Source organism: Mercenaria mercenaria, chromosome 15 (genome assembly GCF_021730395.1).
Source record: "Mercenaria mercenaria strain notata chromosome 15, MADL_Memer_1, whole genome shotgun sequence".
Lineage (NCBI taxonomy): Eukaryota > Metazoa > Mollusca > Bivalvia > Venerida > Veneridae > Mercenaria > Mercenaria mercenaria.
In genome coordinates, this window is record NC_069375.1 from 25,201,049 (window position 1) to 25,227,594 (window position 26,546).

The window sequence follows — 26,546 nt, forward strand, 5'->3', positions numbered from 1 at the left end:
CTAATGAGAACCTAAAACAAGCTAAAACATTTCATACACTGAGAGAATATACCACAAATAGCAATTCAGATCCTCATATTTAAACTTTGGTCTTCTTTTTCATTTTCAGTGTATAATATTTGATCAAATGTTTAAACAGACAAAATTTCACTTGCTATATGAAGCTACTGGAACATATAAAAGCACAATGAAACTTTCCAACATGTCAAAATGTCTGTGGGTAAAATGATACCACAAACTGGAACTTGTGAAAAACATGACTTCAATCAAGTACTGAGACACAAAAATGCCCTGTTTAGTGTCAATGTGATTCATCAGGAAATGAAATTAATCAGCAAATGGAGTTCAGTCACTATCAAAATGTTTATCACAATTGTAACTGATTAAATATTTATATGAACACATGGGTCAAGAGGGCTTTGATGCTTTTCCAAGAAGATAAAAGCCTCAGTTCAAATCCTGGCTACTCCCATCACCATGTGTTCAAGGGCAAAGCATGTTATCATGACTGCATCAGTCAATCCAGCTATACATGGGTACCAACAAATTGCTGGGCATAAAGTGTAATTGGTTACAAACCATTCTTAAAAACAGTATTGCTCAAAAGCTTTACAGAGCTTGTTGTTAAGATCATTTTTAAACAAATCTTATCCAATATTTTGTATGTCTGATCACAATTTACTACATATTGTATATAAAACAATCCTCTTCACTTTACATTAACAATTCAACAAAACTCTATAACTATATTACTATCTTTTCTACTTTTTATTTCTTTTTAAGGTTTTTACAAAAATACTTAAATGGTTCATAGCAAGTACTTGTTATTCATAATGCAATAAATAATCTTTTTATTTTTGTTTCCTGTATTTCTGTTGATCTTTTTTAAATAAAAATATCACATTAGGTAAGGAAATATCAGCAAATTTTCTCACCGATTTGTTTGTGCAACTTTGGACAAGTTTTTAAGGAATATAGATATAATTATAAAACATTTTTTGTAATTCTGAAATTTGAAAAATAACTAAAATATAACCTTAAGGTAGAAAAACATATGCATTTACTACTCTTTATACGTGTGAATTTTTCGAATAAAAAACAGGCAATATACATGAAGACAGAAATATGGTAGTTTTTCAAAGTCATTAAAAACGTCTACTTGTCAAGTACCATATTTTACATTTGCTGTTTTCACACATCTGTTCGAGAGGATTTGAAGTCAGTTTTTATATTATATATCATATCAATGGCATAATCTGTCAGAATAATCAAACATCAACAAAACACAGGAAAACTGTGGTTATTGCGGATTATATCACAGAGAAAATTGATTTGTTTAAATTATACAAATATAAATTAATAAACTTTTGGTAGTATGTTTATTTATGTAATGTATCCGTGTTGACCACGCGGCAACATTTCAATGGAGACCTCTTCTACAGTGATTTGATGACAGTATTATATAAATATTAATTCCATTCTTAATGAAGAATAATTTTGTTGTTTTAAGAACGAGAGACAAATTGCAATTTAAGGTTAACTTTTCACAGCAACAGTGTAACACATGTCTGCTTAGAGGTAAGTGTATTTCATGATGTTAATTTGACTTTTTATGCCTGAGAGTAACTTTATTATTTCACTAATTAGTTATCAATCTTGTCAAAAGAAGAATTGAAAATTCCATTTTCTTTTTATGAAGAACTCAAAGTTGCATTTTTTTTTCAAGAATAATGTAAATGGTACGAAAGAAAAATGAGTTATGTACCAATGGTAGATAAGATATGTAGAAGCACAAATGGTAAATAAGATATGTAGAAGGACAAATGGTAAATAAGATATGTAGAAGCACAAATGGTAAATAAGATATGTGGAAGCACAAATGGTAAATAAGATATGTGGAAGCACAAATGGTAAATAAGATATGTAGAAGCACAAATGGTAAATAAGATATGTAGAAGCACAAATGGTAAATAAGATATGTAGAAGCACAAATGGTAAATAAGATATGTAGAAGCACAAATGGTAAATAAGATATGTAGAAGCACAAATGGTAAATAAGATAATGTAGAAGCACAAATGGTAAATAAGATATGTAGAAGTACAAATGAAAAATAACCAAATGTATGTAAAAGTATTAAAGACAAATAAGTCATGTAGAAGCACAAATGGTAAATAAGATATGTGGAAGCACAAATGGTAAATAAGATATGTAGAAGCACAAATGGTAAATAAGATAATGTAGAAGCACAAATGGTAAATAAGATATGTAGAAGCACAAATGGTAAATAAGATAATGTAGAAGCACAAATGGTAAATAAGATATGTAGAAGTACAAATGATTTGTTTGTTTGTTTGTTTTGGGTTTAACGCCGTTTTTCAACAGTATTTCAGTCATGTAACGGCGGGCAGTTAACCTAACCAGTATTCCTGGATTCTGAACCAGTACAAACCTGTTCTCCGCAAGTAACTGCCAACTTCCCCACATGATTAATCAGAGGTGGAGGACTAATGATTTCAGACACAATGTCGTTTATCAAACAGTCACGGAGAACATACGCCCCGCCCGAGTATCGAACTCGGGACCCCGAGATCCGTAGACCAACGCTCTTACAGAAGTACAAATGAAAAATAACCAAATGTATGTAAAAGTATTAAAGACAAATAAGTCATGTAGAAGCACAAATGGTAAATAAGATATGTGGAAGCACAAATGGTAAATAAGATATGTAGAAGCACAAATGGTAAATAAGATATGTAGAAGCACAAATGGTAAATTAGATAATGTAGAAGCACAAATGGTAAATAAGATATGTAGAAGCACAAATGGTAAATAAGATAATGTAGAAGTACAAATGGTAAATAAGATATGTAGAAGCACAAATGGTAAATAAGATATGTAGAAGTACAAATGAAAAATAACCAAATGTATGTAAAAGTATTAAAGACAAATAAGTCATGTAGAAGTACAAAAAGAAAATATGAAAGGAAAATAAATTATGCAAAAGTACAAAAGGAAAAATCTTGTTATAGTGAATTTCAAACTCCAGTCAAACTTCTGCGAAATTATGCCTATAAACTTACGACCAAGTTTATATAATGAACATTGGATAAGAGCTGCTACCGCAACCACTGATGTTCCAAAATATGTCATGTTTTCACAGGTATTTGCCTACGTTTTTTTTTTTTTTGGTAGTACAGATATCTTCTTTATGAACAGAATCTCTCCATTCAATCTGGTAGTAACTGTTATTATGTCTCCCCCAACTAGGAGAGTTGTATTGTTTTTGTTTTATCCGCTTGCCTGTCTGACCATCTGGGAGTCACAAAATGTTGTCAGCACATCCCCTCCTAAACTGCTGTAGTCAGATTTTGATAAAACTTTAAATCAATGATCAGTATGACGAGTAGTTGTGCATATCATCAGCACATTCTGTTTGCATTATTTATTTTTGGGTTATGGTTCATTTTAAGTATTTTTCTGTTGGAATTTGCCTGACCTTGTACTCTACGATTAGCAGGATTTGAATGAAACTTCTCAGGAGGAATGATCAGAAACATACCTTGTTGCACATATTTTATGGGTTTTATGGTTAGTCGACTTTCACTCAGTTATGGCCCTTTAATTTTTATACACACAGTCTACATAGAGATTATGTCTGGGAGAGCAGATCTCCTCCTAAACAACTGGTACTATATCTAAAAGGTTTTTGGGTTAGATGATTTGCCCTTTGATATGGTTGAGACATGTTTTTTTTTCAAAAGCAAACTTTAAATTTATTTAAGGATATATATTTACATAAGGACTTGAAAGACAAAGGATCAGTAAAATATTCCATTTTTATATCAACTTCAGTCTTGAATCTTAATCCAAGTAAGTTAAAAATGGCAAAATGGCATCTCTTCAAATACTCATAATGTTCGATCACCAAGTTTAGGTAAATACGCAAGCACTAAGGTCAATCATTTATCCATTAATGGATTTACTTTTGATTTTTAACATTTCTAAAATACATAAACTATTTGAACAAAGTTAACCATTTCAGTAAGGTTCATGATAAACTGATACATTAAATAAATATAACTAGGAATTACTAATCTGAAAGTAAATAAATGATTTAAATAAAACCTCAATGGCAATTTAAATTATTAAAGAATTTATTTTAAAAAGAAAGTCAAGTTCAAAAAATTAACAGAGTACTGATATCTTTTTCTTGATAGCTAATTTGTGATTATCAAAAATTGCTTTAAAGGTATGAAAACACAAAAAGTTACTCTATAACCTATGGAAGTAATGTAATAATAACAAGTGGCAATAGCAAGTTAGTAATATAATGAAAACAAGTGGCAATAGCAAATCAGTAATGTAATAATAACAAGTAATATTTAGTGATGTAACAATAACAAGTAGCAATATTTAGTTGAAAATAATAACAAGTGGCAATAGCAAGTGATAATATCAAGTGGCAACAGCACATTAGTAATGTAATAATAACAAGTGACAATAGCAATAGTAATGCAATAATAACAAGTAATATTTGGTGATGTAGTAATAACAAGTGGCAATGGCAAGTTAATAATGTAATAATAACAAGTAACACTAATTAAGTAAGAAATGATAACAACTGACAATAGCAAGTTAGTAATGTAAAAAATAACAAGTAGCAACATGTAGTAGTAATGTAATAACAACAAATGACAATAGTGGGTTAGTTATGTAATAATAACAAGTAGCAATATCTAGTCAGTAATGTAATGATAACAAGTAAAAATGAAAATAAAGTAATTTTTATTATTACACAAATGTATTACAAAACAAATACAACAAGCATGCTGTCTGTAAAAGCTGTAGAACTCTGCGCTGTTCATAGTGATAGCCATTTAGAACAATAGGAATTAACCTATAAAACAGAGGAAATCATTCATACTCAAAAAATATCAGCTTTAATAATAAAAAGGCTAATTCCTGTAATTTCAGGCTAATTCCTGTAATTTCAAGTTTTGAAGACAAAATGAATGAAACCTAACCACGAAATAGAAGAAAATTTGTCCCCCACAAATATTAATTACTTTTCAGTATATTGCTTAATATTGTTTGCCTTTCGTTAAGTTGGCATTTTTTTCCAGTTCTGTTTTAATAATAAAAAGGCTATTTCGTGCAGATTTCAAGTTTTGAAGACAAAATGAATGGAACCCAACCATGAAATATAAGAAAATTTGTCCTCCACAAATATTAATTACTTTTCAGTACATGTATATTGCATACCGGGTAATATTGTTTGCTTTTAGTTAAGCTGGCATTTCTTTCCAGTTCTCTTTTAAAATAAATAGCAAAATCCATTTGTCTTACTAATTTATCTTAATCTGTGCCCATATTTAATCCTTACCATTAGGTTAATCACTCATTGTTAATTACATAGTCTATAATTTTTTTTGCAACATCTACTAAATCTGAACACCTGATTTCAAAATCTTCCTAGTTACCAAGATACCCAAAATTGTCTGTGAATGTATTGGGCTTTCTCTAAAAAGCCTGGATTTACAGAGAGATTAACCTCTTGACAGTTAAACTATCAATTTTAGGAAAGTTTCTGTGATAAATTACATTAAAAGTTTAATTTGAGATATGCACTGATAGAAACTAAGCATCTCTGGATTCTTTTCACTTCAAACATTTTAAAAGGCATGTGCAATGGTGGATAAAATAAACTTAAAGGGTTTTAAAATGGCTTAAATGAATGTATTTTAGGCACAAAAGTTTCTGTGAGTACAATTAATGAATTATCTTTTATTGAATCACAATAGATCTAGCAGTTTTTCAATTAAAAAATTAAAAGATAATTTTTTATTTCATTAATAAGTTTCACAAAAGAAACCTATCAGTTAATCTCATTGTACAATGTCGCAACTTATGTCTTTGAAGTGTGGCTGCAACATTTTCTGTTATGAAGATAAAATATGTTAATTTCTTGTTAAAACCTATTACTGTTTTCTCTAATATTTGTCAAAGGCTTGAATATTGACAAACACAGTAGAAAGTTTTATTGCGTCTATTGTTTTTTGTTACCTCCCTTTATGGCTTAGTTTAAGCACCTACTATTCTTAACTATTGTTGCAGCGAACTGCCTCTAGTTAATGGATATGACATATTTTTTTAAATTTAGTTTCAACTAGCAGGTGAGCATGGTTGCTCTAGTTTCAGAATGGAGGAAAAGTTTTGAAAACATTGACGTGGCTGTGCCTCCATGGTCGAGTGGTTAAGGTTGCTGAATTCAAATCATTTGCCCCTCATCGATGTGGGTTCGAGACTCACTCGGGATTTTGAATTCTTCATGTGAGGAAGCCATCCAGCTGGCTTATGGAAGGTCGGTGGTTCTACCCAGGTGCCCGCTCGTGATGAAATAATGCACGGAGTGGCACCTGGGGTCTTCCTCCACCATCAAAGCTGGAAAGTCACCATATGACCTATAATTGTGTCGATGCGACGTTAAACCCAACTAAATAAATAAATAAATTGACGTGGCTGTGGAGTTACAGCACTTTCAGTGTTTTATTTTAACTTATTGTTCTTTATTGCTATCAAAAGACAACTAGAACTCACATGTGTAGGAAGAGTGGGTCTATACGGTTCCTATTCAATTGTATTAGCCTAGTCTACTTCTTTACCTCCAGCAACAAAGAGAATTAAGCTCACTCCAGTAGAAACTAAATTATATGCCCTGATGTAGAAATAAACTTGAAACTAAAATACATTCCATAACATGTGCAAATGTGCAAAAACACTTCCTGTTTCTTAAATATACTATACATTACACGGGGGAGGAACTGTTACACGAGACTCGGTTGTGGAGGATATCATGTTACAGATTTAGGATGCTACTGTTACAGTATTCCTGGATAACGTTACAGCATTCAGAGGATAATAATCGCTGTCAGTGTTTTGTTTGCCAAAGAAATAGTAAAGATTTATCTCTTTTTTGCAAAACTAAAAATTGTTTTTCTAGATCAATGGTATGTGCGTCTGTTGAGACATAGTTTAACATATGAAAAACAGTATACTGATGTCTATCAAGCGTTTAATGACAAAATCCGAAATTTTGATAGAAAATTATCTAAAAGAAGTTGAGTAAAATATGTTTCAACGATATTTTATGCTCATTTGCATCGATAAAGACCCTCTTTAGGCATGCAGTTATAATACGAGGTAGAAAAATCAATGCGGGTCTAATTTTTCGTGGTTTTATAGAATGTTACAGTTGTGAGGTGCTTCTTCTGGATGCGTTACAGATTAAGGATGATACTTTTTGGAATACATTTTGACAATATACAATACCAGGATAGCAAATAAAACTTAGATATCATGAATTATGCGGGATTTTTTGTAAGATGTAACAAATATATTCTATATATAAACAAATTCTAAATCTGATTCAACAGCTATATATAATAAAATGATATATAAACATTTTCAGTGGAAAGCTAGTGTTCTATATCCAATGTATATGATACCATAATCACCAATTCGCATTGAATCGTCGTTTGCACTTTAATAAGCTGTTCTTTCATAAATAGTACCTGTTTATGCTACATATATTAAGCTAGCAAACGATGTGTCCTAGCTTCAGAAGAGCTTGGCAATGCGTGTCTTTATCAATGATTTCAGTTACTAATAAGCTTAAAAGAAAATATCCTCTCGGAATCGGTAATGGAGAACTTAAGAAATTAATTGGCTTTTCTCACCACAACTCGCACATGTGCAGTAAAACTTTATTTCAAATAACAAAAGATTCTTTTTTGTTAAACATGTATACGTGTTTACTTTTGGAACAACCATCGAATCATAGTCTGCTTGCAGGCCCGTAGCTGCCTACAAGCAGATATGCATCTGCGCAATGAAGATTTGGCAAGCATGCACAATCAGATAGGCTAATCTGATAGGCTAATCTGAAGCACTGAATCTGTTTGGTCACAGTTAGGAGCCTTTATCTTTTAACAGAGGATTTTATACGCAATTCATAGTCAAAATGTATAATGTTTCAGGATTTTCATCTAAAAATATATGCGTCTTTGTCTTTGTGTGTATGACGGTGTCAAGGGCTTTTCAGGACTGTGCGCCATTAGAAGGCATGTCTCAGGACTGTAGGCATTGCGTAAACGCGAGCACGAGCACATTAAATTCGGGTTGATCAAAAATTAGGAGTTACCTTATAAACATAGTAACTCACTCTCTTTTTAGATTTGAACTAAAGTAATTAATCTATGTAAATATAAATAAATACACACTTAAAACATTTTTCAAGTTAACATTTAACAACCGATGTATTTAGAGATGTTTTGACCCAAACGGTACGTCATAAATCTCCCATCCCTTTTCCATGCAAATTGACCGATCGTTTGAACAATCTCTAAATACATTGGTTGTTAAAGGTTTTTCATAACCTCTAAATAAATCACCAAAGATATCGCGGAAAATCTGTCTATAAGTTCTCTTTCATTTGCTTTTTATTCTCTTTTAATGTTTACTTTTCTACACTGCATATGTTTTCTTTCTCTCTCTTAATGATTTGTTTCATTTCTCTAACCCCTTTGTATGTGATGGGTCACATAGCTCTGTTTTCTTTCAATACTTTTTTACATTGCCCTAAGCTCTTTATTAACGATTTGTTAGGCATTTCTCTCACTGTGTCACATAGCTCCTTGTTTTCTTTTAATTAATGGATTGTTACACTGCTCTGTGCATTCTCCTAATGCTTTGACATTTCTCTATCTCTAATCCCTTTCTATGAGTGCTGTGTCATATTACGCTTTGTTTTCTTTAAATGAGCCACGCAATGAGAAAACCAATATAGTGAGTTTGCGACCAGCATGGATCCAGACCAGCCTGTGCATCCGCGCAGTCTGGTCAGGATCCATGCTGTTCGCTTTTAAAGCCTACTGGAATTAGAGAAACTGTTAGCAAACAGCATGGAACCTGACCAGACAGCACGGATGCGCAGGCTGGTCTGGATCCATGCTGGTCACAAACCCACTATGTTGGTTTTCTCATGGCATGGCTCAAATGTCTTTTTTTCACATTGTTCTATGCTCTCTCTCTTTATGGTTTATTGCTCTAGCCTGTTTCTCTGAATGATGTGCCACATTTCATGTTTTGTTACATTGTTCTATGCCTCTTAAGGGTGTGTTGCTTTGTCTTGTTCTCCATTGACTGCTGTTTCATTACTTGAAAATTTCTCTAAATGTTTTTATTCATGAAACATCTACATTCCCTGAAAAGTACTGTTCAATATTCCTGTACTATAACTCCCAAAACATTCTATCTGAATGTTCTGTCTGAATTAAATGTTCTGTCTTAATGTTTTGTCTGAACGTTCTGCCTGAATGTTTGAATGTTCTGTCTGAATGTTCTGTCTGAATGTTCTGCCTGAATTAAATGTTCTGTCTGAATGTTTTGTCTGAACGTTCTGCCTGAATGTTTGAATGTTCTGTCTGAATGTTCTGCCTGAATGTTCTGTCTAAATGTTCTGCCTGAATGTTTGAATGTTCTGTCTGATAAGAAAAAACAACGATATACTCGGCATTACATATCTATATATGTAGATCAATACAATTAGTTAATTGGTCAGTTAATATCAAATAAAACTTTAGACGTCTTAAAAATTTACAAGACTACCGGTATTTGATAAGAGCAAAGTGATAAACTTTATCTCTCACAGAGATGTAATAGTAGCCGATGTTCGCATTGTACCAATATCGAAACAGGTTCAGAATTTACCAGTCAAATGACTGGTCAAGCATACAGTTTACATCATAACGTAAACTGTAAAAGTAACTGTGTAATTTATTTTTTACTTGCAAAAAATGTGACAAGCAGTATGTGGGACAAACTAAGCAACCTGTATCAAAACGCATGAACAGTCACTGATTTGATATTAATAGTTTTACTGACCCTACTTTTTCCTCAATGGTTGCATCACATTTCAATTTACGAGATCATTGCTTAAAGGACTTTTCTTTTATGCCTATTGATGTTGTAAGAAATGACACTGATTGTCTCTGCAAAGAAACAGTGTGGATACATAAACTGAAAACACTCTATCCAGATGGTTTAAATTCTAAAGTTTTATTTGATATTAATTGACCAATTAACTAATTGTATTGATCTACATATATAGATATGTAATGCCGAGTATATCGTTGTTTTTTCCTATTTCTGTTTTTTATATACATAAGTATAGGAAATTTTGTATAAACACTATCCGACAATTTACCTGGTATGTTTGTTAAATCCGTTTAAAGGAACGTTATTTTTAATTTCTTTAACATTGTAAATAATGTAGATCTAAACTTTGTATACATTTTACCGCCTTTTTACGCGACGTTGTTTAACGACGTCACGTCCGTTGTTTTAATTGTTATTCTTCCCTGAGGAAGGCTTAACGCCGAAACATTGGAAGTTAATAATTATCTATGAACAAATGCTACACGTGTTGTTGTTGATTTTTCTTATTTGTTAATGTTCTGTCTGAACATTCTGTCTGAATGTTCTGCCTGAATGTTCTGTCTGAATGTTCTGCCTGAATGTTTGAATGTTCTGCCTGAATGTTCTGCCTGAAAGTTCTGTCTGAATGTTCTGCCTGAATATTCTGCCTGAATTGTCTGTCTGAATGTTCTGCCTGAATGTTTGAATGTTCTGTCTGAATGTTCTGACTGAATGTTCTGCCTGAATGTTCTGTCTGAATGTTCTGCCTGAATGTTCTGTCTGAATGTTTGAAAGTTCTGCCTGAATGTTCTGTCTGAGTGTTCTGTCTGATTTTTCTGCTTTCACAAACAGTCTAATTGTTGGCTCTCCAAAAACTATAGCTTGCATTTTATCAACTTTCAATGTTGTTCTCAAATTTTTTTTGTATACAGTATTAAATTGCTACTTTGCAGTAAAACAGAAAATTTGATAAAATGTTTTTGTCAATGTGTATTAAATAGTCATGTTATTTGATGGCCCAAAACTACAATTAATTATCAAAGGGAAATAGCCTTTGTTGAAAATGTAGCAGGTACCCATTAAAATGATGCCATACAAATGCTGTGAATATAGGCAGCTTTCATTCCATTAAAATGATGCCATACAAATGCTGTGAATACAGGCAGCTTTTATCCCACTAAAATGATGCCATACAAATGCTGTGAATATAGGCAGCTTTTGTCCCATTAAAATGATGCTATACAAATGCTGTGAATATAGGCAGCTTACAGCATTTGTATGGCATTATTTTAATGGGATGAAAGCTGCCTATATTCACATCATTTGTATGGCATCATTTTAATAGGATATAGGCAGCTTTCATCCTATTAAAATGATGCCATACAAATGATGTGCATATAGGCAGCTTTTATCCCATTAAAATGATGCCATACAAATGCTGTGAATATAGGCAGCTTTCATCCTATTAACATGATGCCTGTATACAAATGCTGTGAATATAAGTTGAAAATGCTCTTAGTACATTCTTTCCAGAGGTGGTTACCTCCCTTGATAAGGACAGATTACTATAATTTGGCTATGTTTCATAAAGCTAGTAAACCATTCCCATTATTGATGTAAATCTTGCCTGACTACACTCAAAATATCCAGGGGTGCCAACAGACTAATCTAAAATCATGTAAATTAAATGACAACTTTAACTTTGCAATGACCTGTCCTTATAACGAATGTCACAAGTGCAAGAGGCATCCACGTTGCTTCACAGGATAATGTATTTAATCAAATAAGAACACAGTATTTAACGTTTACCCTGATTAATTTCTAAAATGGACTGGTCTATCATTCAATCTGGGCAGTATCAGTTATTATATGAAGGGGTGTTCACTGAAAATTTACTGACTGAAGAGTGAACAGTGCAGGGTCATCTTGGTCTGCACTGGTCACAAAGGCAGAATCACTCCCCACCAGCACTGGCTAAAGGTTAAAGACACTGACCTCCAGATTGTATCACAACACAATAAATAAAAAGAAAACATTTTTTAGATAACAAGGAATTAATGCTATATTTCCTAAGGAGGCTTTGAAACTTAGGTATTGACAGATTATAATGTTATGGAAACAAAAAGTCATGAGAATTAGTTGTTTTTACTATTTTTTCCATTCAAAAGCAAAAAGCTTTTGGGTTAAATGCTTTAAATATATAGCTTTATATTTCAAAGTTTTTAAGTATGTGTTCTGCCATGGAGTACTGGTCAAGAACGTAGCAAAGTTTTTATCGGTTCAGCCATTTTTTTTAATTTCACATTTTTTAAGATAGTTTAGAAACAAAAACTCATGTTCTTATGTTCATAATATTACAACAGAAAGAACATTTTTAGCCAGAATCTTGTGTCCAGTCCCTTTAATAATAATGACTTGCTATCTCATTGTTTGTTTCACTTCAAACACATCAAAGTTCATGTGTTTAAGAAATAGACTTGCTGATAACAAAAACATTACCACACTAATAGCAAAAAATGGTGCTTTGCTTCATAAGCAAAAATCAGAAAATATAAAGAACTTTTAAGAAAATGTTGTCAAGACAACCAGACACTGTGTTACGCTTTAATATGATATAACAAAATAATAAAGTTTATACTAGTGAAAAATTTCTGGCCTAAAAGAATAAATAATTGAGCCGCGCCATGAGAAAACCAACATAGTGGGTTTGCGACTAGCATGGATCCAGACCAGCCTGCGCATCCACGCAGTCTGGTCAGGATCCATGCTGTTCGCTTTCAAAGTCTATAGCAATAAGAGAAACCGTTAGCGAACAGTATGGATCCTGACCAGACTGCGCGGATGTGCAGGCTGGTCTGGATCCATGCTGGTCGCAAATCCACTATGTTGGTTTTCTCATGGCATGGCTCATCTGGTATTTAAGCTTTTTTTTTAGGGATAAGAAGCCAACGTGGATATATAAAACAAATTACAAATAAAATAAGTGCCAAACAGACGTCAAAACAAATATGAAATTTCGATCCATTTGTTTCAAATATAGAACAGAGTATATCTATAATCAATTAATGTATCACCATGAATGGAAATAGTAGATTTAATAGTAATAGGAGAAGTTAGATATAACAAACGCATGCTATACTTTTAATCAGATATTTTGGCTGCAACAAAATTTTGCAAATTTTGACAACTGATTATATTTTCAGAATTTTATTTCTTATATTTATTTCATTTAGATTTTTAAAAGAGGTCAAATGTTTGTAAACCAAGGAAAACTGAGACATGTACTAATAAAATCTGTAAAAAGATCCCTGCCAATATTCTGATCCTGCAGTACTATAATGAATTAAATGCCTATGACCTTTTTCAGGAAGTTAAGACAATTTCAATATTTGTTTTGAAACAATAAAGTCTAAATTCTAGATATATAATCCTATACTCCTTCAAAGTGGCTTGTTTTGGTACTCAAGAGATTGTTTCTTTCTTTTCTAGATACCCCGGTACTCAATTGAACTTTTCTTGAGAGTTAAACAGTGTTTCTTTGTTAACTAGATGCTCAAAGGTACCATTTCACTGTTTCATCATTTTCTAGATAAACAAAACTTGCATTTTCTCCTTATTATCCAGATACACAAAAGTGGCATTTTCTATATACTGAAATGTTGTTTGTTCATTTTCTAGATACACAAAAGTGTCATTTTCTTCTATTATCTTAGATATCAAAAGTGCTTTTGTCTAAGCTGAAAGAATTTCTGTTTCATTTTCTACATAAATAAAAGTGCATTTTCTCTTATTACCCAGATACACAAAAGTGACCTTTTGTCACCTGAAAGTTCTTTGTTCATTTTCTACAGTACACAAAAGTGCATTTTCTATTATACGAAATGCTGTTTGTTCTTTTTCTATTTGTATACATAAAAAGTGCATTTTCTTCTTATTACCCAGATACACAAAAGTGACCTTTTGTCACGCTGAAAAGTTCTTTGTTCATTTTCTACATACACAAAAGTGGCATTTTCTATATACTGAAATGCTGTTTGTTCATTTTCTAGATACATAAAAGTGTCATTTTCTTCTTATTACCCAGATACACAAAAGTGACCTTTTGTCATGCTGAAAAGTTCTTTGTTCATTTTCTACATACACAAAAGTGGCATTTTCTATATACTGAAATGCTGTTTGTTCATTTTCTAGATACATAAAAGTGGCATTTTCTTCTTATTACCCAGATACACAAAAGTGGCCTTTTGTCATGCTGAAAAATTCTTTGTTCACTTTCTACATAAACAAAAGTGGTATTTTCTTCTTATTACCCAGATACACAAAAGTGGCATTTTCTACATTCAGTAACTCAAATGTTGTTTGTTCATTTTCTAGATACACAAAAGTGGCATTTTTTTGTCACTCAAACAATGTTTCATTGTTTTCTAGCATCTTGCAAGTAGTCATTTCTTGAGTAATTTAAACAGTGTTTCTTCTTTTCTACTAGATGATGATGATGTCTTTTTCTTGATACTCTTGATGTATTTTTCCTGTTCTAGATTTGACAGCAATTTTTTAACACGATAAACTGTAAAAGGAAGAGTGCATTTCAACAACAATGTTCAAATTAATGCTTATGTTTTCAGCATTCAAATCATCTCTGTGAATTTTCCCCAACAAATTAATGCTCATACTCTCAGCATTCAGATCACCTCAAGGGGAATTAGGTAATCAGAAAAAAAATGTAAATTCCAAATTTGCAATTTAATATTTTACAAATAATCTGGCACTGCATCAACAGATATTACAATAAGAAGATATACAACCTAATATGCTAGATTAAAATCTTATCAAAGGCCTTATCTAACATCGAGATAATTCCAATTGTTTTATATTAAATTGATATCAATCACGCAATATCAAAATCAGTAAAGAAGAAAAATTTTGAGCCACTTGATTCATTTGAAAGAAATTTTTTAGGGGGTTGGTACATAATTGTGATATTTGCGAGTATGAAGTGATAACATTTCTTACTGGAATTAAGGTAAAATTTTATCATTTTTCAATTATTTTATACAATTAAAGGGGCACACCTCTAGATTTATGTCACTTTTACAACTTTTAAAAAGTACATTCAAAGTACCCTGTTGAAATTTTATAACTTATATGAATTAGTTCATAAACTGCTCATGAACTATTTATTTACTGAAAATGATTCATGACCAAAATTCTTAAAATCTGCTCATGAACTATTCATTAACAAACTTATTCATGAATTAGTTCACAAGAAGATCACATATAATTCCCTTTATATTACAGTTCACAGTCAGTCATCATTTTTAACTTTCCCTTGCTGTATATTTATATATATTTTTTTCATCTATATGTCACACAAACTTCTCAAAAATTACTGATTTAAAATCACATGTGCAAAAAAAAATTGACATTATAAAGTGCAAAAACAACATGGCGGAAACTGGTCATGAGATATTACGATTGTTATGTTGAATTCAAACTATTCATAACTTGTGTAACAGAGATTTTGTGAATAATTAATGAGTATTTTTATGTTCATTAAAGATCTTGAATTTTGTTATGTTCATGAAAGTTCAAGAACTATTCATAACTTGTGTAAAAAAGGTTTTCTTAAGTTTTGTGAATAATAAATGAGTATTTTTATGTTCATCGAAAATCTGAAATTGTATTATGTTCATAAAAGTTCATGAACTATTCATAACTTGTGTAATATAGTAGTTTTCTTAAGTTTTGTGAATAATTAATGAATATTTCTATGTTCATTAAAGACTTTGAATTGTTGATTAGTTAAGTTTGCAAAAGATGTATAGTTCATGAACTACAACCATTTAGTTCATGAATATTCATAAACATGAACTTCATCCGGGCTGCCCTATACTTTCATTTTAAGTCATTGTAAATGAACAGAATAGAAGAACAAAGTGAGCTGTAGGCAATATTTAAACACTTAAAAAGTTAGTTAAAACACTTCTGTAAATATATTATGTAGAAAAGCTATCAACAAGGTAAAAACCTTGAAGTTAACATAGGACATATTAGAGCATATTTCTTTGCTTATATTATTTTTGATTAAAATAATTCATGACTTGTTGCATTTAAAAACGGGGCAATTGTGAGTGAATGTCTGCTGCACCCCCACCCCTCCTGATTTAGCCCCCTCTTGTATGCTTCAATTTTGCTAAGACTAAGTCCTGGACTTGTGTATAATAACTGTAAAGTAAACAAAGTGCATGCTGAATGTAATGAATGCATTTAATTCTCATAAACATTAAACTGTTTAAAACACAATTAAAATTCTCTTTGTTCATCCTCTAGGTTATACAGAACAAAACTTTAAGAAAACCCTGCTGAAGAATTCTAAATATGGACAATAAACTTAACTGTTGATGTGAACAGTCTTTCAACAGAAAAAAAGCCAGTGTATGGAGTGATGTGAAAGGGCCATTCCCAGAAACAAGGCTGTATGGACATTTATTACAGTTTACAAAACATTTTCTGTGAAATTTCACAATTACTGTGGCATTACTAAAGTGAATATTCAAAGTACTGTATGACGGAAAGATTACTTCAGCGGTTTTACTTGTCGTGCTTGTTTTGCTGTTAAGGACATGAAAAGTCTTAAAGAGCTGCCAGTTCTGTGTGTTTAATCCGCCTTAATGCCACTGCAAGTGAAGTGCACTTCTGCAGCGCTTTTAATCAAAATCTTTTAATCCGCTTTCAAGTTTCCATTGTTATACAATATGCGTTCTAGACTGGTATTTGAAATGATCGACATATGGACAACATTTCTCTGTCAGAGCTGATTAGTTGGCAAAATCATTAAGTAAAGACCTGCAGAAGCATATCACTTGATTTTTTATCCGAAGGATTACGAGAAATGCTTTTACAATAAAGCGAAAGTCTCCATAAAATTCCTAAGTCTGCCTTACTTTTGCCCTTCATAGGACTGCACTAATACCTTTAAATCAAATCAATAAACTGCTGTTTTACAAAGAGAATTTTAAATTAAATTAAGCCATTAAAAAGAATTAAAGTATGAATGGCCCAATAATAAACCCACGAGATTTCGAGTATTTAACCCAGAGCGATCAAGAATACCTCTATACTATCGAGAGATTGTATCTGTTAAACAGTGGTAAACTTAAACACTTCCATGTGTTAGGGCCTTGGCACCAGGTAACATCGAGTCAGTTAAATAAAATTGTGGAACGTGTAGCAACACCAAACCCAAGACCATGCTCTAGGGGTCACGTTAAGGGACTTTGGTGTGTAGAAGATCCAGATTATATCACAGGACCTACAATATTGAAATATCAAGGATCTGGAAGCACTACACCAAGAAGTGGAGTTTCTACACCGAGGACACCAAGGAAAGTTAAAATTCAAACAACGCCAAAAAATAAGTACTCAGTACCACGAAAATACCAAGTAGTGCCGAAACCAACACCTTGGATTATTATGGAACCATCAAAGAAGAAAAATTTCATTGTTGACGATCCACCTGATCCTTCATACAGAGAAACATCAGCCAGTCTGCCACGATCCGCTCAGACTCGAAGGTCAATTGCAACATCAAGGCCAAGCACTGGACGTAGCTCACAATTTGTTAAAAGTCAGTACAGTACGACGGTGACACCAAATGAACTGAATGCCATTGTTGAGCGGGTGACAAAACCTACACATGCCAGCAAAGGTGGGGTAGATCTTCAAGAAAAATACAGGTACATAAAATTTATGTAATAACAATATGACATTAATCATGTATTTAATTCTAATGTAGATCGTTTTGGTATTGTCAATGAATCATTTCTGTCTTTGTACTACAGAAGTTCTCTGAAATACTGAAATCCACTTTTTCATTTGAATTAAATTCTTGTAAAAAACTGAATATCATATGTCATTACTACTTTCCTGGATGACAAATCTGAAAATAGAGGAAAATATTCTGTTCTAGGAAAATATTCTGTTCTAACTTTAAATTAAACATGTTTTTTTTTGTAAGAAGAGCTTAGGGTAGCAAAAATAAATTTGATTCATTTATGTTATCTGATTGATATATTTAAATAATATTCTGAAGAGCAACTACCATTCTATCGAAAACTGCTTGGTATGTTACTATTTACAAAGTAATAAAAACTCTAAGTGTATATTTGAAATGTGAAGTAACTTCTTTTAACTTTTGAAGGGCAACATAAATCTAATTTTATTTGAACAATTTCATTTCAATGTTTAAATACTATACAATGCTGAAATGTAAGTATTGAATGTTTAAACTCTACTTGCTCAGTCTTTTGTCAAAATTTCAATAATTTATTTAAAAGGTGACTGTAATAAAAAGAAGGATGAATTGAACTTTTTACAAAAATAAACAAACACTGTATTAATATTGCCACCTTACCTTTTATGTACCTGCATATGATATTAGTGGTAAGTCAGAGAGAACTGTGCACACTAAAAATTAAAAACTCAGTTATAATCTCTAAACTCGAGGGATCAAGCATTTCACTTCCAGATGACCGAAATTCAACTTAAAACGATATTTTCGCACAATGTCATGTATTTGGGATGGGACTTGAAAATGTCTTTGAGGTAGCTGGAATTTTGAGAGAAGTGAGTTCAAGATGTCATGTTTCAACAGTTACTGCATTTATGGTCCTATTTAGTAACCATTTCAATATTCAAGCCATTAATCTACCTATATCTGAAGTTTAAAACATTGCATCTGTAGCGCTTTTCATACACGCAACACTTGCATCCCATGGAAAATTTGTATCTGTACAAAATCAAATTTTTTGTATTGTGAACTACAATAATTTGCTTAGGGTGTATTCTTTACACGATATGGGACCTAGTGCAAATCACAACTGCATCTGTGCAAATTTTGCACAGGATGTATTTTTCGTTGTGTGAACCATAATGAAAATACATCCTGTGAAAATTTGCTGGGATTTTATTTCGTTATTGAATTAATTTGTAATATATCTGATTTTGAAAAAGAACTTTAGAAGGGAAAAAAGTGAAAACTGAAAATTCTTCAAGCAAGTTATCATGTTATTTTTTCTTTTCATTATTGCAAACAATATGACAATGTTTTTGAAGTCTAGAAATGTTATGCTGACACCACTAATATCAATATATTTGAGTGGTCTCATGACAGCATGCTTGATAATTCTGAGGCTTGTCAGTAAAATGGTTTTTCTACCTAAGAAAAGATATATTATCTCTATTCATGTTAGAGTTATGGGCCTTGATGCAGTGATCTTGATCAACTGCACCTAACATCTGTGTGAATTTTCAACCAAGTGCTTGCAATATAGTTTTGGAAATACTCATTTCCAAGCAAAACTTTAACCTGCAATTTCCATTTCAAAAAAAGGGGCATAACTTTGCCAAAATATAGTTCAGTAGTATAGCAAATTTTGGCCCTTTAAGGGGCCATAAATGGAACCCATGATGGGATCTGGCCAGTTTTCAAAAGGAACCAAGATATTACGCCAATACAAGTTTTGTACAACTTTGATTAAAATTGATTGCAAAATGTGGTCTCTATCATGTTTACAAGCCGAAAAAGCAAATTTTGGCCCTTTAAGGAGCCGTAACTCTAGAACCCATGATGGGATCTGACCAGTTTTTGGAATGAACCACTGAGATATTATGCCAAGTTGTGTGCAAGTATGATTAAAGTTGATTGCAAAATGTGGTCTCTATTGTGTTCACAAGCAATTCTGGACGGACGACGATGGACGAAGGGTGATCACAAAAGCTCACCTTGTCACTTCGTGACAGGTGAGCTAATAAAAATGGTTACTGATCCATCATTAATGAATTTCATAAGTCACTAAGGGAAGCGGTGGTCTAGTGATTAAGGTGTCGGCCGCCCAACCCAGGGGTCGTGGGTTCGGTCCCCATTGAGGTCATGGTCATGACTTCTCATATGACACCAGTACTGGTTTTTCCAGGATGCAGACTCAAGAGTGGTTCAAATAAGCTTTCATCACAATCAAGCCAAAATAAATTAGTATAAACTAAACTAATTTCAGAAGTTAAATGCTGGGAGTAAATTTATCTGACCCAGAATCTTTTACTACATGTGAACCAAATCTTGATATATACATCATTACATGCAAATACTGTGCAGTAGTAAATATTTTACATTGGAGTCATATCAGTGGCCTCAAAGGGGCATTATTTCAAAACAGATAAGAATATTAAAGATCATCATGTTATAAAGTACAATCAAAATACCGAATGTACTTCTATCTAATCTAGAGATTAAACTGCAAAATGGAATTCTTGACTTTAAGAACTGTTCACGGTTCATGAACTGTTCTATGAAGAATACAAAGTTCATAACTCTTTAACCCTTATCTTGCTGGACAAGACTGATTCTGCCTTTGTGACCAGTGTAGATCTTGATCAGCCAGCACATCCTTGAAGTCTGATCAAGATCTGCGCAGTTTGCCATTCAGTTAGTATCATTTAACAGAAACACACCTTCATTAGAACGCATTACGTGAGGAAAAAAAAAACACTTATAGAAAATTGCAGTGTATGGAATTAAATTTAATCACAAAATCTCATGTTGTTGTGCTTTTTCAGTAACCTGAGTTTAAAATTGCCATATAAAACTGTGGAACAACTTTTCATTGATTAGCAAAACCTAATAGAGACAGCTTCTTCAATAAAGCCTTAATTGTATCGGCTGTTTGAAGATCCCATTGATTATCATATAACTATTAAATAAAGTTTCCAAATAGAGATGTACATTAGTAGTGCAAACAGTATCTGATAAGACCAATTAGTTAATGAAATAACTGACTTTATCTATTTCATTTATGATTCCCCTCAGTTAAACATTGATTAGTATCTGCCTTGTTTATAATTACAGTAGGCTTTGAAGCAGTTTAAATTATCAAAGGATGGGCATTGTGGTGAATTTAGCAGTGCTTCAATACTGTATATAGAATATTATCTTAAAATTTCTTTAAAGTGTCATATATTGCCTTTAATTATGATGTGGCTGCAACATTTACCTTGTTACGAACACGAAATAGATAAATTTCTTGTAAAATTCCACTGGATAATTGCTTTCCCATATATTTATCAAAGGTCTGAATACTGATTAACATAGTGAAAAGTATTACTGAATCCTTTGTTCTTGATTACCTCCCTTTATGACTTTAACAGTTTAAATTCATGTGCAGTGTTGAAAGTAGTGCTTTTCAGACCATGAAATTATGCAAAACATCTATTTGGATAGTTGCTTTATCAGTTTAAAATTAACATACTTTAAACATATCTGTATTTGTTCATTTATTATGTATATTATTATGAATTCATTTCAATTATCTCAGTTGATAATTTACATTTTTTAAGGTGTGAAGTCTCAATAAAACTGAAGAAACATTGGATGCCATTTTGAAATACTACTAAAGCAAAAACTGAAATATTCAGACCTTACTGTAGATTTGAAAATATTTGTTAGACCTTTATAATTTGTGGTTTTATTATGTTAGAACTTGTTCCAAATTAATGAAAATATGCCATCAATCCCCTGTGAAATGAAACGTTACATGAACAGTTCATGAACAGTGCATGCATAATTCATGAATGGAGTTCATGAACACTTCATGAACTGTTCGTGAAGATAAAATGGCACAAATTCTTGAAACATTCTTAAATACCATGTTCATGAACAGTGCATGGAAAGTGAAAGATGACTTTAAAAACTAATGTACATGAACAGTTCATGAACTATTCACTTCATGAATAGTTCTTGATATTTTGTTGAACATGAATAGTTCATGAACTTCATGCTATATGTTTTTATTGTGCCGCTTTATCTTCAGGAACTAGCAGTGAACTGTTCATGAACATGATTCTTCATTAGTTTATGAACTACCTGTCATGAGCGGTGCATGAAAGATTCAAGAAATTAACATCATGATTGTTCCTTTAACCTTTTATGATGGACAATTCAAGAACTCTGTATGATTCTTTAGTAGTTCATGAACACTTTTTAAAAAAACAGTTCATGTTCAGAAATTCATGAACACAAATCAAGAATTGTTGAAGGTTAGTTCATGAACAGTTCTTGAATGGTTTGAAGTGTTCATGATTTCAAGAACTGCATTTTGCAGGGGTCTGTAATGAAAATTATAATTATGTGAAAGTTTTGAATCCACAAATAGAAAGATCACAAAAATTAGCATAAATCAGTCATGAATAGTTCCCAGTTTATGGTATTAAAGTCAAAATCCAGTGTAACATATTAAAATGAATTACTGACAACTTCTCTTCAAGAAATTAATACAAGTTAAATAAATTGAATTTGAGTCAGTGAGAACACTTGCCACTGCCCTTGAGGTGGGGGTGGGATGGGTGTTGGAGTAGGGGTGGGGATTTGGGAAGAGGACAGGGACCTGTAAACTTTAAAATAGTTTGGAGTTTTTGCTACCAAGCTTACTTGGATAGCACTATTCAATTTAATTATGTTTTTCAGATATTTATGAAAAATTTCATACATCTTCAATACATGTTGCAAATAACATTTACACTGACAGATGGCCTTTCTACATAGTTCTGTACATCTCACTTTAAAAGCTTCTCAAAATCACTTTATTTGCTACCTATAATAAACAGTCATTATACTTAAGACGTCAAAACACTGTTATTTTTTTTATTAATATCATATTTCATATTTTTAACAAAGTCCTTCATATTGATTTTAAAGTATTAAGGTTATAATATCAAATAAAAACCTATTAATTCAATGTGATAAACAAAAACACTGATTATTAGATCCGTTACAATTCTTTGCAGTGAATTTGTTTATTCTTTAAAAAAATATCCACTTCTGTTAAAATGAGAAAATCTCAGATGTAAGACAGTGAATTCTAGATTATATACTTCTCACATTATTTAAGGCATTGACATCCAGATCAAATGACAACAAGAAAAAGAGTATTCTTTTTTACTTATTAGGAAATTACTACTATATTTGAAACTTAGTAATTGACATATAATGTGTCTCGGAAACACATGATAATTACTTGATTTTACTTATTTTTTCCATTCAAAATGGAAAAGGGTTTTAACAGGGTATCAGATGGATTTGTGGTCTTGGCCAAACCAGGAATTTCATTGGTGAAAAGAATTAATCAATTTCCGGATCTGAAGATAAAAAAATCATTTGTACAGAGGGATTTTAAATTGCCTGATTTTTCAGACCTACAAAATCCACAAATATTAGTTCCCCACAAATTTTAATGAATTCACATCATTTTTATATTCATTTTATTATATGATGATGTAAATTCCAGAAGGCACATGATGCCAAAAAAACGCAACTTTATATAAGTTCAATAGTTGATTAATTTGTCAGTCTAATTTATTATTTCAGAAACAAAGACTATGTTTATGGGTCAAGGGCATGCACTCCGAACATCAAGCATATTGCTCAACCGACCATATCCAGCCGTGGAGGTAAGGACATTGCGGAGAAATTTGAAAGCAAGGATTATGTTTATGGATCAGGAACTGTAACTCCAGATAAGCTAGATAACATTGTAAGTAGAATTACCCGCCCCACTGTTGCAAGCACAGGTGGCGCTGGTGTCGACAGGCAGTACACAGATTTTGTCTATGGAGAGCAGAAAGTTTCAAAGGATGAAGTGAATGAAATAACCGAGCGTATTAGCAAACCGACTGTCTCAAGTCGAGGAGGAGTGGATTTACAAGATAAAGAGTTTGTGTACATAAAACCCCCAAAAGTTAAGACAAACATTATTATACCAGGACTAGATAAGAAATTCATTGGAAGGAAAAAACTGTCACAAGATGAGATGAATGAAATCATTGAAAGACTCACAAAACTTACACCGGCTTACGAAGCTAAATTTGCTGTCTGTCCACATGTATGGAAAGACACTTCAGCCAGAACTGGACCTGCCCATCAACGTGACAGTTTAGTAGCATCCTAGAACAATTAGCACCTTGGTACATATTAATTTACCATTTAAATCCAATGTACACAATAATATAAGTAATAAACTGACTTAAACTCCGGTCCTTTGGAGAGATAATTAAAAATAATAGTAGATTAACATGATTTTATTTTTATGATATCTAATATTTTGCAAAAAAGTCTGGCTTCATTAAGGTAGCATAAACTGTCTGAGTATGTAGCCGAGCTACAATTAAAGAATATATTGTTTGAACAAGGAGCTGTATGATTCTGACAAGTCACAATTTGTGTGGTTCAAGTCCACTAATAATTAAGACATAATATGAAAGTGTTTGCTGAAAAGACAATATAAACAGGAAAAGCTTATACATTGTACATGTTTAAATACATGTTTAAAGGTGTAGTATGTACTAAAATATATTTATCATTATAGATTTTGATTCAAATCTACAAATCCTGCTCAATACATTTAACTTGGCTAAATACATTAGCTAACTGTGTAATTTTACCTATGTTGTAACAGACATTTATTTTAAAAAAATCATTTTTAGTTTTGTTACATAATTAATACTGCATTTACTTATAAATTTATTAGCGTGCAGTGTTTTAAAGCAAACACACATTACTCTTTATACACAAACATTTATGTTATGTGTGCATGTGATACAATGAAGTAATTTTTCATATTTTCAAAATTTAAGCATTATATATCTTTAATGATAGTTCTCCATGAAATTGCACAAACATGTATTTGTCAAATTGTTACCATTTTTATGGTGTATGTCTTAATTAATCATATAATTGCTGGAACTATTTATTGTATGATTTTATGTTTGGAATTTACCTCTTTTTGCCATAATTTTAGTCAGACATGGGCTTGTATACAAAAATTATATACCAATAAGCTTCATTTCAAAGTCTGTAGGCCATCTCCAAATTATTACTAGCCTATTTGAATGATTTTATGAATGTACTCAGAAATAGTCAAGTATTAAGTAGAGCTGTTAGACTGGTATTCAAACTCTTGTTTTATAACTGTCTGACTGGTTCTTTCTATTTCCTGCTGATTTGTCAATTTTGTATTTTATGTAAAAACTGGACTGGGTGACATAAAAAGCCTATAATATCTGCCATATAACTGCTATGTCTGCTAAAAGTTCCACAGAGTTAAGCCTAAAGGAACATAAAATTCTTTTTACTTCTCTGCTCTATTACATATCTTCCTCTCTATCGCTCTATCACTATCATCAAGTGTTTTCTATTTTATCAGAGATTTATCATAGAGTTTTCTGTCTGATGTGATGATCAAATTGAGGACACTTTCTCTGTATGTGTGCTTATCAAATTAAGGACATGTTCTGTTCATGCAGTGAGCAAAGTGAGGACATTATCATGTGTGCATGCAGTGATTATTAAAGGGACATCCTTCATGCAATAAGAGGTTGACTAAAAATGGAATTTTAGCCATGCTGTATTCTATACTCATAAACTATACAATTCAGTTCATTGACATTTTAATCTTTCTATACATCCAATGCGACAATCCCATTCATATATTGCAAACTGTGTTCCAGTTACATCTTTCTCTTTCTGAAATGTTTTATATATATGTATTTTTTCTTCGTTTAGAAAAATCAAAACATAGATTTGCAGAGCATTGTTAGAATATATCAGACTGCAGAATTCTTTATACATGTGTGTTTCATGAAAAATTATCAAAATTTATTATCAACTTTTGTTGAAATTTGGTGTCACAGATTCCTGTATAAATGAATCATAAAAATGCTGTTTTAAACTAAAAATTGTTTGATTTAATTGTATATTTTATTCTAGTGATTGTATCTAACTGTAATCATTGTATATAATAAAAGTAATTTGGCATTTGCTACTCTACAACTTTGTTTAGTGACTCCTTAGTTCTTTATGGCTATTTCTCAAACAAATTTACCTGCTAATACCATGTGTTCTATTGAAGAACTTGAAAATTTTTAACTATAAACAAAAACAAAAATCATTTTCAAGGCCAACATTAACAAACAAGTGATGGCAATGATAATAATTGTCATAAACATCAGTGATTATCTGCTTGAATTAAAGTGCTAGCCAACCAGGTTCAAATCCCAGATACTCCAACTTATATTTATAGTGTTCAATTCTGCCTGATTCCAACCTGTCTTGACACAGGTCAGTATTACCATAAGATTTTTTGTTTAACCTTTAGCCTGCTGGCGGCAATTGATTCTGCCTTTGCGACCAGTGCAGACCAAGATCAGCCTGCACATCAGACGATCCGTGCAGGCTGATCATGGTCTGCACTGTTCGCTTATTAATAATTCAGCAAGTAAATTTTCAGTGAACACCCCTTTGAATAGTAAATGGTATTGCCCAAATTGAATGATAGACCAGTCCATTTTAGAATTTTAGCAGGCTAAGGGTTAAAAACAATGCAAAAGACCGAAGCTTTCAAATCCCATAGAGGCTATTTTCACCTTGTTTTCTGTGTGAGCAGCAGCAATGTCAAAGTGAGAACCAGTTATATACTTCATCATATAAACCCAAAGAGAAACTTTCTAAGGGGACATATCAGTG

General features: G+C 32.0%; 2 protein-coding genes across 4 annotated transcripts in view; one reads left to right on the top strand and one right to left on the bottom strand.

The window, feature by feature from the left end:
• Positions 1–26,546, bottom strand: part of LOC123549233 (neuronal calcium sensor 1-like) — an 84,721-nt gene that overhangs the window by 14,764 nt on the left and 43,411 nt on the right. The gene's annotated exons all lie outside the window — the stretch shown is intronic.
• LOC123549215 (uncharacterized) lies at positions 1,265–25,858 on the top strand. 3 transcript variants are annotated; one of them, XM_045337124.2, is made up of 3 exons: positions 1,265–1,578; positions 16,307–17,712; positions 23,394–25,858. In XM_045337124.2, exons 2-3 carry the CDS (start codon positions 17,027–17,029, stop codon positions 23,971–23,973), a joined length of 1,266 nt encoding a protein of 421 aa, XP_045193059.2. In that variant the 5' UTR covers positions 1,265–1,578; positions 16,307–17,026; the 3' UTR covers positions 23,974–25,858. The 3 variants fall into 3 exon arrangements, with proteins under 3 accessions (XP_045193059.2, XP_045193076.2, XP_045193068.2); XM_045337141.2 differs by lacking the exon at positions 1,265–1,578 and adding an exon at positions 5,661–5,760; XM_045337133.2 differs by lacking the exon at positions 1,265–1,578 and adding an exon at positions 14,894–14,999.